General features: G+C 38.4%; 1 protein-coding gene across 1 annotated transcript in view; it reads left to right on the top strand.

Moving 5' to 3' along the window:
- The first annotated feature begins 9,844 nt into the window (after positions 1-9,844).
- The window catches only part of PRDM6 (PR/SET domain 6), a 101,793-nt gene continuing 95,874 nt past the window's right edge, over positions 9,845-15,763 (top strand). The window contains exon 1 of the mRNA XM_075193032.1: positions 9,845-10,286. Within this exon, the coding sequence (XP_075049133.1) occupies positions 9,845-10,286 (442 nt within the window). The remainder of the gene's footprint in view (positions 10,287-15,763) is intronic.

Here is a 15,763-nt window from a genome sequence, read left to right as displayed (position 1 = left end):
CCCGGGCGCAAGCCCAAGTGGGCGCAGCCGCCCGATACCTGACTCCGTGCCCAGAGGAATCGCCGCTCTAATTCAGATCCCCTACAAGCAACAATCCATTCCCGGCAATGCAGTGGAACGCATGTGCGTTCCAACAACAGGAAGTTCGGCATTTGGAACGCAAATGCGTTCCAAATGCCGAACTTCCTGTTGTTGGAACGCATCACTGCCGGGAATGGATTGTTGCTTGTAGGGGATCTGAATTAGAGCGGCGATTCCTCTGGGCACGAAGGTAGGTATCGGGCGGCTGCGCCCACTTGGGCCAAGTATCCTGGCAGAGTGTCAGTTTGGACATGTTTTATATGCAGGTGTGATACCTGTTGATTATAATATGAAGAGACCCTAATGTCCTGCCTTTTGTAGCAGCCACTTCTATTACTTTTTATATCTAAGCTTTGCCAGTGCAGCTCATACATACAGTACTCTTTATACCACCTTCTTTATAACATCGCTCTTGTTTACCATCAGGTTTATTCTCCACACAAAAGTACATTCAAATATATTATGTCCAGTATACACCAACTTTCTATACCAGCAGTTTTGTCTATATATTTAGTGGGAATTATATGGAGCACTTTATAATGTGTACTGTATGTAGTATTTGTAGGGTATGTACAAACATAAACATGAATATTTTGGTGAAGAACAAACTTGGAAAACCTCTACATCAAAGTCCTGCTCTCGCCCCTGATAGTATGTCTCCTTCCGTTATATTGACATCTGCTTGGGTTCATCATGAAAAGTGCCTATTTGTGTTTTGTGATTATTGTGTTTTTGATTATTTGCTAAAACATCCGGTTGTTACAGTGAGATATAAATTAAATGCTGCTTGATGTGAGCATGTCATCATTATTTGATACAACATAGACAGGAAATTTGTGCTTACAGCAAATTGCATTAAATTATAATATATACAAATTCTTTCAGTAAAGTGCTAGCCACACCCATATTAAGTTGGCCACACCCACTTGTCAAATGCCACTCCCACTTAGATGGGGGGCGCCGGTGCCCAGTCTCGCCCAGGGCACCACAATGTCTAGTTACGGCACTGGCAGCAGTATACAAGATCAGCAGCCTATATATCAGAATGCATTTTCATAGTAGATCATTAACTTAACTGGTGTAATAATACATTAGTCACTGTTATGCTACAATCAGAAGTTTGAATACAAAGTTGCACTGTATTTCCTAACGTCCACAGTCAGTGTAGCTAGATCCTTCCTCTGAAATGCCTTTTATAAAGCACATAATGCCGAAGAAGGTTGTTGGCTTTTAATATATACTATCAGGGTCATTGAGGAACTGGATAATGTCAATGCAACATTCATCTACTGCTCCTACACTGTGTATAGATTTGTATGTTTGTATGACTCGTTTTCCAGTTAAAAAAATGGATACTGACAGAAGATACATATATAGTTAAATAAGTTGTATATACTAAAATACTTATTAAACTTGGTTGTAAGTGTTCTAACGGGCTTTTTTTTGAAGAAATCGATTGTTTGTGTTCTGTCATAACTGAAACAAGCGTAATTCTAATTATATTATTGGTGGTCAGTTCGTGCAATTGCACATGGATCAGTCCATGTGTGACTCGAGGGTCAAGCTGCTGCTAGTAATAAAAGCAACTTTTCCTGGCTGTTTTTGTAAATCTTTAGTCTTAGTGGTTTGTTTGTGATATTGCAAAGAGAAAAAATTGTTACAAGTCACAAATGTAATTCAAAAGATACTGATACTGTAATTATTAACCCGTCCCTAATATTGTTGACTAGCGATAGGAGTGCCCTCTAGCGGTACAGTTGTGTAAATTCTTAGTCAAAGCAAACGGACAACTGCAGTTTGCAAGAGACTGCCAATGTGATTATATATCTCTGGACAAGCAATAAAGATATGACCACATACTAGATATAAAGGTAAATAGACATACGATAGATAATAGGTAATAAGCAAAAATATATATTTTTATTGATATAGCATGGAAAAGTTAATTATTTTGGCTGCATGCCAGTAAAGTGGACTCAGTCTTTGGTAGTTTTATTATAATGACTTGCCAGTTCTCTATACACTAATTCCCAGAGGTTTGTTTTGTCTTCTGATCCAGTCTTAAACTGGTAATAATACTCTAGATGTGACATGTAAACGTGTTAGTTTAATTTGTATTGCTGTCCCTTTTTCCTCTCCCCTCCTAATCCCTAATAACCCTCCCTTATGCTGGAATGGAGAACTAACTTTTTACATTACACCAGTGTTTTTTTGTTTATTAAGGAGTTTCTGTGACATTTTGCTATTTCACTGACTATGGCTACATGTAATGTAAAGTGATTGAATAAAAGAAGAATGGTCTTTCAACAATATAGTAATCTCAGGGCATCATGATGTTTTTTGCAGATCCATTATCCTTACATGCAAATTATTTACCAATTTAATCTATATTTGTTTAATTTCAATGCAGTACATTTTTCTCCAAATATTTGTATATTTTTGGTAGGGTGGATCCTGGCTCTTTTATTATTGGTAGGAACTGCAATGCTGCTCTTTTTCCTCTGTTAGACAATTGCCAGGTATCACCGACACAATGGTTGTTTCCAGCCAGTTAGTGCTGAGGGAATTGATATTCAAAGGTCTCAATTTGGATCTTTTTATTAAACATCCTCAATCACTTAGGCGTCCACTTTATTGCCCATACACTAGAGGTAACCATACACTTCACACCAGTTCTTATCACTAATGGCACATTACAGGATTGCCCATTTCTCCTCTTCTCTTTGCTTTAGCATCTAAGCCCTTATGCAGTGGTGCACGCAGGGGGGGGTTTCTGAGTCTCCAGAAACCCCCCCCCCCCTGCGCTAACTCAGTGCCCACCATAGCGGCACTGTCCTATACAGCAGCTGCGGCGCTGTCAAAGAAGCGTCCGCGGCGGTGCTGTATTGTATACAGCACCACCGCGGACGCTTCTTTGCCAGCGCCGCAGCTGCTCTATAGGACAGCGCTGCCGAAACGGAGCTAGCAGCTCTCTCTCGTGGTTGTTTTTTGGGGGTTTTTCGGTCAGGGGGCAATCCTGCGTGCGCCCCTGTTATGTGTGCTGTTTAGCTAAGCCCTAATATTTTTGGTATCAAGTTTGGTTCTGTCTCCTATACGTGAAGATGACCTAATGTATTCCTCTTTATGGGGACTGATTATACCTTCTAATTTATGCCATCAAACTGAAGCATCTAACATCAAAATTATCCTCTTCCTCTCTTTCTGCTTTAAGAATATCCTTTTCTTTTAAATAGGGGTTTAACTCAGTAGATTACAGAAGTCCATCCCTGATGAGTGGGGTGTATCAGTACACAAGCCCCAGTTGTTTTCTAAACTTGCTTGTTGGGTAGAATTTATCCTATTGATCTCATTACTGAAAATACTCTACTTATTTAGATGTCTTCCTGTTATTGTCTCCTTTACCATAAGATCCTTAAAAGAAAGATTTCCCAAGTTATTTGGAAGCACAATCCCCAATGATTAGGTCAAGTGATTAAGTTTTGCACCCACTACTCTGCAGAGCCAGATTTACCAGATATAATTGCCAACTATCAGGCAATATCATCGCCTTCCTACCTATGTAAATTGCTGGTTGGATATTGAGGATTTATACTGGACCGCTTACCAAACTAGGGCCTGATGTAAGTCAGATTCAAGTCCAACTGATCAGTGTAAAAAGCACTTTTGGACAAATTTCCGTCTCACTTTGCAAGTCCAACTGAGACAGATTCCCCCCTTGCACCTCTTTGCACTTAGAGAGGTGGAACGGGGAGGTAGTGGGCGAGCCTAGCAATGTAAAGGTGTATTCATGCTCTTTATATGCTATTTTGTGTTGTAAGCAGCTGCAGCTAGGTCTCTAGGAGACGTATCTTTTTGTGGGTGCTTTCTCCTGATAGTAAGAATTAATGAAATTATTAAATTTAAAAAAAAAGTTGTGCACCCCTCCCAAACATTATAACCAACCCTACTGCTGTTTAAGGGGAAGATGCACATTTTTTACATTAAATTATTTATTCAGTAATCTGCTTTACAGGGCTTCTGTGACTGATACATTTAAGTGTATCCTGGACTCCGGCCCATAAGGCAGATAAAGAGGTGCGTCTGTGCTTTTTACCTAGTATTCTGTGTTGCACGAATCTAAAGATCTGTTTCACTTAGAATACTGTGTAAATTACGGAATGCTATTTACACTTACAAGTTAAGTGTAAATTGCGTCTGACGCTACAACAGGCCCATAGTATGTGTTATTTGGTTCTGCTCCTTGAAGTAAGGATTTCTGGGCCCCCCAAACTTTTTATTTTGTCATCCCTGCAAGTCTGGGAGGCATCTAAATGTAAATACTGCCCATGTATAAAAACTTCCCTTTGAGGAAATTCCTAATTTTCCAGAGGGATTTCCCTCAGGAAATTGGCATGTGCGTATTTCTGTGTAAGTATTATCAGTCTCACCATTCTTTTAAACACGCTCCCCCTATAGAGTACTATGGGCATCAGTAATAAGAATTATTTCATGTCTGTGCTGCATAGACCCCCATCTCCTCCCTGACTCTTATCTACAGTCCTCGCGGACAGTTGTCTCAAACATCATTTTGGCTGCCAGCTTAGTCCTGCCCATGCCTTGGCTTTAACTGCTGATACCATTCTCCTTCGTTAGAACCAAGTTGAACTACAGTACATAATGGTCAATGAGAAGCTGAATACTTTACTTACAGACACTTACCACACAGTGACTATATAACTACAATCCATTCCCCTTAGAGTCTCTTCACATCCTACATCCCTCTAGGGGCTGCCCCACTTGCTTTACCTTTCAGTTTGGGGATTGCAGTTCATGGATACAACGTGGCCATAATGTATTTTGGCTAATCTTATATTCACCCTCCTCCTGTTCCGCCTCTTCAATAGTAATAGTCTGCAAGCAGATGTAAGTGTGACTCAGGGCCTGATGCTGAGTTTGGAGCAAAGCAAAATAAAAAAGGAGCAAATTTGCACCTGGACAAACCATGTTACAATGCAGGGGGTGCAAAGTAATTTATTATTTTGCGCACAAGGAAAACACTGGCTGCTTTTTCATGTAGTACACAAATAATTGATAGCTCTATTTTTTACAATGAAATCTAAGTTGATCTAGGACATGCTCTACCCAAGGTATAAAGCTGTCCCCATGTTTTACATTTCACCTTCCCCCTCCAATGCAACATAGTTTTGCCAAGGTGCAGATTTGCTCTTTTGTTTGCTTTAACTCAGCATCAGGCCCTCAGTCTTCATATGGCCATAACCCTAACTAGTGTTTTGTGCACATCATCAGTAGTAAAACATGTATTATAATCAGCTTACAGCACTGTACACCCAGTTGTACATCATCCCCTCTGTCTCTTACTCCTAGGCTGCGCTATAACCCTCTTCTCCCACTTTTCTTTCCCACCTTGTTGGTGTTTGACCTGTAGTACTACTCATATTACTAATACTGATTGAGGCTCCCTTTTAGGTGTATTATGCTGCATTTTTCTTACTTCAAAAAAGTGTTGCAGAAAATAGAATACAAATTGCTGTCTATCTATATGTGTCAGTCTATCTATATCTATATCTGTCTATATACAGACATATGAAACAAGCAAACATTAGCTAAAGAAATCATGAATTTAAAAAGACATTAACAATAAGCACAAGCACAGTTGACTGGACACATATGACAATTATTCAGGATATGTATCTATGATTGATTGCCAGCCCCCTTCCCAACAAGTTTTTGACACAACGGGGCAGCCCAGGGAAGACTGTTTGTCCCGCACACAGGCACCAGCCGTGGTAATGGGGTAAGAGGAGAGGACAAGAAGCTGAGGTCCCCTTCTCTCCCATAAGGATAAATGTCTATATTAATGAATTATTAACTCTGCCGTCCATGACCTTAAAACTATAATCAAGAAACGCCTTGGGTACAGGGAAAAGCTGTTGAATTCTTTATCGGTCTCCTGTCACAGGACAGCAAACCATTTGTCTCTGGTGGGATCAAGAGAATTAATTAATATGACATGCAAACTTTTTAATTGAGTGTCAAACGGAATCAGATGAGATGAGACCCTCTGAAGAGAAACCAGCTACTCTCCTCTAGCATTTCATTTCTTCCTGGAAAATGATAAATTTGGATACTTAATTTATTGATCCCAGCTCCTCTGCTTGCTGGATTTATTTTATAGGTCATTAATCAAAGGAGAAAAACATCCCCAGGTCTCCCCGTTTATCCCTCTACCTTTAATACACTTCCACTCCTTGTTTCTGCAAAACAAAATTTCCGACTTGTTTCCCTAATCGATTAGTCTGGGACGTCTGTTTGTTTAACGGTTTGATCGTCTATTGAGTGGTTCGAGGAAGGGTGTAGTGTGCACGCTGTGATATTACAGGGGCGGCATTAGCTGGGCATAAGTGTCTTTATCTTATTTAAAAAGTCATAACAAGAAATAGACATTCCAGTCTCAGGAGCATATGAAGAAAAAACAAATTAAAAAGACAAGCCAGCCTTTAGGACGTTAATAGGAATAAATCGGAGTACTGCGCAATGTGAATACAAAATACTGGAAACTGAAATACATATACAATCAGTATAAATGTTATCCTTCCCAAGAAGATGATTGCAATGATAAATATCAATCTCTACTGTACTGTGCGTTAAGTATAACGAGCACACAATGAAAGTATGTGGCATGTGTCTATAACTAGCCAAGGAAGGGTGCATTGCGGGTCTATGTCTCTGTGTCACACAAACATGTACTATATACTATTACTATATAGATTATACTGTATACACAATAATTCTGCTGCAGACACGTTACAGCTGTTTCCACTGGACAAGATAACATAAAACAGGGGGGTGGCTTATTAAGGATTGGTAGAAATGGGAGACTTGAGACGGACTGCAGATATTGTTGGAGTTACTAAAAAATGATCGTGGTGTACATAAAAGGGAAAGTAGAGACGATCGCAGTAAAATAGCATTGCACACAGAGAGATAGAAGGACATTGTTTGAAAGAAAGGGACTGTAAGTAAGTATTATACATTAAACGACTGAAGCCGTTTAAGCATAAACAATAAAAGTGATTTGAATGTAGTATCTGCAATGGAACATTAAAATGACATGAATTTTTTCAAGTCTCCTTTGTATACATATCTTGCAATAAATCCTGACAACTGGTCCGATATAAAGGTTTAATCCAATATTAAATAACAAGATCAATGAAAAAAATAAAGTAATATCCAGCATCGGAAAGGTTAATGTCTGTAACTTTGAATTCAAACGTTTATCTATATTAATGTAGAATAAAGATATGTATTGATGGCCAAAGTATTATTTTATTTTGATGGACAAACTGACCAGGAGCTCTGTAAATGTGGTGACTCTAACACTGAAAATCTTGTGGGACAGTTTATTGCAGAGTTGATTCAGCAGATTTTCCGGAGATCCTACCTGAGATTGATGGAATGGAGATTTAAATGCTCTGGTACTTGACACTATCAAGTTGATCAAAAGTTATTAGGCTGTTTTTACTCCTTCAAATCTGTCTTTTCCTGGCTGCCCGTGTTTTCTTTGGCCATAGGTGTTATCAATCTGCACTGAGGATGACTGATTCCCCTGTCAAAAAGATCCCGGCTCCAACTCCAGCACTGTTATGTTCTTATTTGTGTGTAAATCACAGCTGCACAACACGTCCTGGGCTAGTAAAGATCTTCCCAGGCTGTAGGACCAGGGGTCACAGTGTGGCTAAATAACCAAAGCGCTGGGGGAACCTCAAATAGGAGTGAATGGAATCATACTGTAGATATATTGTGGGCTACTTAATTTATACTCTGGCTACTGGACACACCACTCAGGAGGCTCAGGCACACAAATATGAAATAAACGCTCCCATAAATATTTAGACATATATTCAGAATCATATATATTAATGCCCGCTAAGTTCTTAGAGCTACAGTAATGCCAGTTACAATACCCACCTATTTAAAACAATTCACTCGATGCATTGCAGACTATGCTGGGACTTTTGGTTCCACAGCATCTTACCATCCAGATTATCTATCCTTGTTTTAAACCATTAAAAAAGAATCAATTTCATCGCATGCTTGGACCATATTTATAGCGCATTTTTTGTCAAGCAAGAGGTAACTAGAAAAACGGAACCATATTTAACTATTGTAAAATAAATTTTAAACAAGATTCATTAAACACTAGTAATGGCAAAGTCAAATGTGAAATTGATTTTATTGCATTTTTTCAAGAAGTATATCATTGAAAGTGTAATCTAATGACTTGTTCAGCTCATATCTATGTCATATTTCACAGAGTACACATTGATGATAGGGAGCAGTGAAATGGTCATATAAGATGTAGCATCTGCAATCTAGGTGTATGTAACACTGTAACCTAATGATAAATCACTAGATTTATCGAAATATCCCACAAATTACCTAGCGCCCATTAACACACATCATGTCACTCATTCGCTTACTAAAAATAAAGATTATCGATTACCATATATAGTCTAATGGAAATGAATAAATATAAATTATCTTTACAGTCTTCCGTTTATTACTAAATGTGAATAAAAACAATTTTGAAACAGAAATATTTGTCTCTAAAACAATTTATTGGTGTGAATCAATATAAAATGCAAATAAAATGCAGTTCTAGCATTTATAGAATTAGAGAAGAGCCGATGCTCTCTATAGCAGTGAATTATGTTGAGTATATGTATAATAACACTGGTTGCTAATTAAATAATTATTAAAATATATAAAAATGATGCAGTAACACAGTACTGCATAGTGAATATAGTCCTTTCTACAGGTATAAATACATAAATATATTTGCATTCACCATCTAACACGTGTTACATAAAGCAAAATAAAGTTTTTCTTTAATATACTCTATGCTAATAGCAGTTTTATTGGACAGATGATGCTCTGGAAAATCTGTGTACATAAAATAGAGCAGTGACAAACAATGACCTGGGCTGTGGAGCTTGCGGTCTGCGTGCACTATCTGCAGCACAGAGTGGTCCTGTCACACTGAAGGGTTAATATCCCCTCTCCCTCTGTGTCCCCCCTCTCTGCAGCGCCGTAGACACAGACACTTGTGTTTGGTGCTGTGCAGCCCACGTGTGCAGCAGGAGCGTGCCAGAGATCAGCTCAGCTCCCAGTGTGATCAGACCCAGCTCACACAGCCCACAGATCGCCACTCATAAATCCTCACCTCGCTCTGGATATCTCCGGCACAGATCTGGACTTGTTCACCCTCCTAGGAGAGGTTTCTTGGAGGGATCATACCCAGGTAAGTGCTGAACCAGGAAGGACATTTGTGTATGTTATGACAGCGCTGAAAGTAAATAATTTATCCATCTTGTATACAAGCTTCTCCATAATCTTTCTACTTGTAGTTTATATGGGGCATGTGTAACATGAACTGACTTATAAGGTATTGCAGAAGCCAATCATAGTGAACAATAACAAACAGTTTGTGTACATAGAGAGTGATGTTGTGTTGGCCACGCTGCGCTCAGTACAGCTTGCAACAGACTGGGGCTGAATGTTCATTCATATCACCGTTGTGATGAGTACATAGACTGATGCACAGTGGTCATTGTGGATCACAGATCACAGAGTGGTGCAGGGACGTATTAGATAGCAATGAGCTGATGACTAGGATACTAGGATACTAAGATACTAGGATGAGGATAGATATAACAGCCAGATGTGACTTGTCTGACTGATGTTTTGTGTGCAGGTCCTGACCATGTTGAAGCCCGGGGAGGCTGCAGGATCTGCCTTTCTGAAGGTGGACCCGGTGTATCTGCAGCACTGGCAACAGCTCTTCCCCCAGACTCATGTCAAGGCTGGAGTCCTGAGCCATGTTACTCTTCCTGAGCAACCAACAGACAGCCTTCGCCTGCGCCCAGCCTCTCTGTCCTCCAACTCGTCCACCTCTTCTACTCCGAGCTCTGCACCCTCTGCCCCTTCCTCCCTGGCAGGGATGACCCCAATGCCCACTGTCATCGGAGCACTGCCCAGCATAGAGGTCTCAGGCCCACAGAGAAAAGAACTGCTTGTCTCTAATTGCCAAGGGGGGTCTTCCAGCCGCTTCAAGTGCAGTCCAGAGGAGTTGGACTATTATCTGTATGGACAGCAAAGGATGGAAATCATTCCCCTCAGCAATCCCACCAGTGACCCCAACAACCGTATGTACCACTGCAAACATCTTGAAGCACCCACCACACATACCAGCACATAATATACGGTATAATATGTTCACAAACTAAGGGTCACTGCCTGTCCCACGCCACCAGTGTGGTGATAGACATTCACTACTATCCTCTTACCGAGAAACTAACAACAAAGTGCAAAGAGCATCATTTAGGATCTTATTTTCAGTATTGATCCATAGAGTTTTAGTCGCTTTGAACCTAATTTAAACAACATCCTGTTTCCAGTATTGAATGCTCTTGATTTATTGCACAATAGCGAAACAGGGACTTGTATACTAAGTCATTTCCTCACTCGCATCCACTTTTAGTCCACTTTCCTACAGGTGTTTCTAGGTTCAAATTGTGGAGACCAAATAAAATAGGAAAGGTCTACAAAATGTAGGTGACGTCGGTTAATAAATAGAATATAATCTGTAACACAGCCACGGCCATAAGAAAACACTAAAAAAATACAATATATCAACTTCTAGACATAGAAATAAAGTAAAACATTGAGAGTTAATATATCAAAGCGTTTATTTAATTTTAATATAGAGCTCTATAGGGAAGTGTGAGGCCGATCTGTTTGCTAACAGGCGCAACATTTCATAGAAATACACTGTGTATATTACAACAATATTTTATTAATTATTAATATCATATTTTTACATGTGATTATTTGCTTTTAACAATCAGTCAGTTAAGTTCAATTTGCATTAATCGGAATGTAATTTAATATTAAAATGCACATGATCACATACAGTATATATTAACATCATTCAGCCTGCTGACAATAGGTAGAACACCCATTCGTGTACTGTAAAATATTGACATGATCTATTGCTATTAAACACAATGCAATGAAACTGAAATAAAGAAAACAACGGACATCAAATTCGCAGGCCCTTAATAAAAAGGAGTAATGGTAAATTGTATACGCAGTGAGGATTCTAATAATTTCAGGGAAATACAGTAAATTAATAGTATCTTTTTTAAGTTCGAAAAGTGTGAATAGTTAACTGTAGACGCTGACACACAACTAACATGAACCACTGTGTGACAGTTGGTGTAAAGTGGATATATATGCCAAGAATTGCAATCACCACAACCTGTAGGAACGTTAAATGATATAATTGTTCATAAAGAGAAGATTGGTAGTTATTTTAATACCAGGATGTATTACTTTATAAATGCATAATAGCCTGAATTATTAGTGCGATTATTTTGTAATGTTATAATAGCTATATAAGTCTGCGTAAAACAAAAATAAGAAAATAAAAAAATTCATAAATAGAATGTGGATCTTTTTTCCACATAATTACGCTGTCAAAATATCAATTTAATTTTATCTATAACACATTCAACCCATACATTTATTATTTCTTTCATTTCGTGATAAAAGCAGTGGGTAAATTATACAGTCATTTCAGAATTCCAGAATAACATTTATAAAGTCCAGAATGAAATGTGAGCTTACATTAAATTGACATGAAATGTCTTTTAATACATATATTTTCAAGCTTGTGTTCCCATTCATGGACCTCGGCTGGATATAAAACACTTTACGATTGATAAAACTATAAGATCTCGTGGCTCAATAGACAGATATCACATATGTAGAACTATCTTCAACTTTAGCTAACAATCCTTAACTTTCCCTTAGATATTAGAAGCAAGAAATATTCAGAAATATAGCGCGTCATTTAAATAATGTTATTCTCCAATATACACTGGATTCCAAGGGGGTAGTTATTAGCGACCACCATGTAACACTTCTAGAGAGTACAGAACTCTGGGCATAACGTGCTGAGAACTAGTCCGGAGCTACAGTTCTGTATATGATGAGAGTCCTCAGGTTTGTCTCTGGAGTTACAGTGTCAGTAGGTAGCTGCAAAGTAAATGAGTCACAAGTAACTTTTTGTGTATTTTCTCCTACACAAACCATGGAACATATTATACAATGGTGCATCTATCATATGCATTGTTTTTGCTACAAATGTGTCGAAATTAAATGTCTTTCATTAGAATAAAAACACAATACTTTATAAAATAGCCAATGTAGTATATGCAATGTAGTATATGTAGTATATGCATCTACCAAGTCAATCGTGATTAAAAAAACGTTATTGATTAAAGAGTAAAAATCCTGCAAATTATTATTAAAACACATGACAATACCATCACTTTATTAGTAAAGACAATGACTTTTTTTAATCGTTACTAAATAGGTCTTATTTCCTATAGTTGATGTTTAGACACCTGCTGTCCGACGGACATATGGTTATTGTAATGTGACAAACTCCTCAGCAAAGCATTCACTGGTTACGTTCCAAATAGGAAAGGTCACTGTATTCCGTTGCCTCGATCATATACAGTATATACGTGGATGTGACTGTCTCCCTGTAGAAACCCTCAGTTCATTTGCTTTAGCTTCCCCCCATAAACAACCTCATCTGAGGTGCAGACACTGTTGATAATAGAGATGACACTAGCTAAATATTTAAATGTGTAGCTTGTTCCTCCCCCGGCTATACAATTAGTGCATTTATCGAATGGCTTTTCAGAAGAGGTAATATTCAGTCATGGTATATTTCCAATATTGCCTCTCGCGTATACTTGGTGCTGCCACAGTAGTAGCAGTGTGTATATGGGTATTTACCAGCCCATTGGCACCAGCTTCTCCCACCCCCTCACTTGTACCCAGGATATGCAGTCATATATTAGATTGAGGTTAGAAAAGGTGGTGGCTGTTTATTTAGGGTGATAAAATGGTCCATCAGCAGTAATCTCCATCGATATATGCCACAAGGAGATGAAGGATGAGGGGACAAGCCACAATTAATTGCCCTATAGTTTTGTAGGAGAGAGTGGAGCCAGCACAGAGACAGCATCGATCCCAGCTCCCAGCTCCTATTCATCATCTGTACATTGTATATAGGGGTCTCTCTGGGGCAGGGGTGTAGGCTTTATACACACAATATTCTCTTTTCAACCTTCTCTCACTGACAACAAACATTTAATTCACTAATCCAATCAATCCCACAGAAATGCATCAACAATTCTGCTTTAAAAGTATTTTATTTGCCTGAATAGTGGAAATAGAAGTGAAAGAAATATTATCCAATGAAAAGCTAAAATAAGGTTGTTAATGCCCCTCTACATCTTTAGTATCAGTAGCTCCAAGATGTTAATACTTGTAACATACACAAATACTGTGATAAGATGTTGGCCATTGCATGTAATGTAACATTGTATGTAACATTACTATCTGTACCACTGCAGGATATTATTCTTGGCTATTAGCCATACTAGGCTCAGTAGATTTGCTGACAGGAAGTCTAATGTGCATAGGAAAATGTTTCCCCTCCAAAATTGCATTCCTTGAAATACCTTAAGTACAGATAACTTTATATTTTATATTTGTGAATTGCAGTGCTCATGCTGAGTTGAGTGCAATTTGTGTTTTTGGCATATAAAGTGCTTTCTTATATCTGAGCATGGGCACAACCACTCATTTTACGACTAGTGCTTAGTGAGTTCGCTCACAATTAATAAAAAAGCGTATTATACCAAAAAAAACCCTGCAAATTGCGTTCAATTCAACATGAGCCCCTGTATAGTAGCTCATTTACATACAGCAAGTAGCATGATTATTTTAGTAATTATTTATAACCATATCATGGAAACATGGGGAAGGATAGAATAGACGTACATTATTCTTAGTGTAGCAAAGCATTTAAATAATGTGTTAATGTAGAAATATTACACCAGTCCATACAGTTACATCATCACTGTATTGTGATAATATTCTGAATTATCTCTGTCAACTAACTGGAAACCATCTGCTATCTAAAGTGCAGTGCTTCCCCTTATAGAATGGCATCCGCTGTAATTCAGTGGAAGGTTTAAAAACTGGCAAACTAGTATGAATGTTGTAATCAATCACCTGGAGCTCTTCAGTTTTGGTTGTGTTGCTTCTCTTTGGTGGAATGAAACAAGCAATAGTTGCATTTGCTAAAATGTATGGGGATTTAATATATGATATATATATATATATATATATATATATATATATATATACTGCAATAGTGACAAGACCATTCAAGACGTGTTACCCACTTATGGAACAACACAGCTGCCTGGCACTGCGCGGGTTATTAAGCATTTAAAACAGGCGGCACAGTGTTGATACACGCGGCCGCACAGTATAGTGAAGAGTGAGTTTGGAGATATTAACCCTCACCAACGCCTATCTGCACAACATCATCATCATCATTTATTTATATAGCGCCACTGATTCCGCAGCGCTGTACAGAGAACTCATTCACATCAACATGACCTCCTCTCCGCTGTTACCCATCACTGCATGGACTACTCTGCTATTGTGGCCGCTAGCTGTGAATAACACTCCTGCGCTTCTATCACGGTGGCACAGTGGTTAGCATTTCTTCCTGACAGCACTGGGGTCATGAATTAGATTCCTGACCAGGTCCTTATGTGTGAAGTTGTATGTTCTCTGAATGTGTGCATGGGTTTTCTCCTACTTTCCAAACCCATACTTGTAGGTTAATTGGCTGCTGACAAAATTAGTACTTCTGTGTGTGTGTTAGGGAATGTAGACTGTAAGCTCCAGTGGGGCAGGGACTGATGAGAATGGCAAATATTCTCTGTACCGCGCTGCGGAATTGGTGTCGCTATATAAATAAGCAATTTAAATAATCTCACCTCTAGACACAATAGTCAGTGGGCATCAGTCAGTTAGTTGTAAGATCCAATATTTATTATAAACAATAAATTAGATATTTAAATGAACCAGAGAGCCACTGACACGTTGCCTCAGTAAGTGCAAATGGTGCATTATAATCTGATATATTATACCTCTTTTACATACAATTTACTCACTATAACACTGATTGATGCAGCCTTTAAGGCAATAATATTTAAAATCTGATACTGTTACCAATAAGGAATTATTACACATCATGTGCTGTGCAGCACCACGAGATAAACAGAAATTGAGTATTTTTCTGTTTTAAATTAACTTCCTATATAAATTAATTATTTATTAATATGATTTAAACCACTTTAATTAAAACAGGTTTATGTAAAATGTATATTAATATTATAATATGTGAAAACCATACTTTAAATCCCAGTGTTTCCTTCGAGACAATTCTGAAATTATATTTCCTATAGATAGAAAGCGCAACGGAATTTGCTGCCGCTATATAAATAAATGTTGATGATGTCGATGATGATGATACTCTGCCCCGAATTAACCAGATGAATCAGACCCTCCTTTGGCGGTCACGAGGGGTGATGTACTAAAGGATCACGCTTTCCCCCTGCTTGGCAGATCTGTGCTCACATCCAACCACCAGACTATTTTTGAAGATGTTCTTCCTAAACTAATTGACAGGTTGGATGCGCACACAGATAAACCAGTCTGGATGAGACTGGATTCCTTCACA

Source organism: Mixophyes fleayi, chromosome 1, assembly GCF_038048845.1.
Source record: "Mixophyes fleayi isolate aMixFle1 chromosome 1, aMixFle1.hap1, whole genome shotgun sequence".
Taxonomy (NCBI): Eukaryota; Metazoa; Chordata; class Amphibia; order Anura; family Limnodynastidae; genus Mixophyes; species Mixophyes fleayi.
The sequence above is the reverse complement of the archived record's forward strand: the minus strand, read 5'-3'. Positions and strand labels throughout refer to the sequence as shown.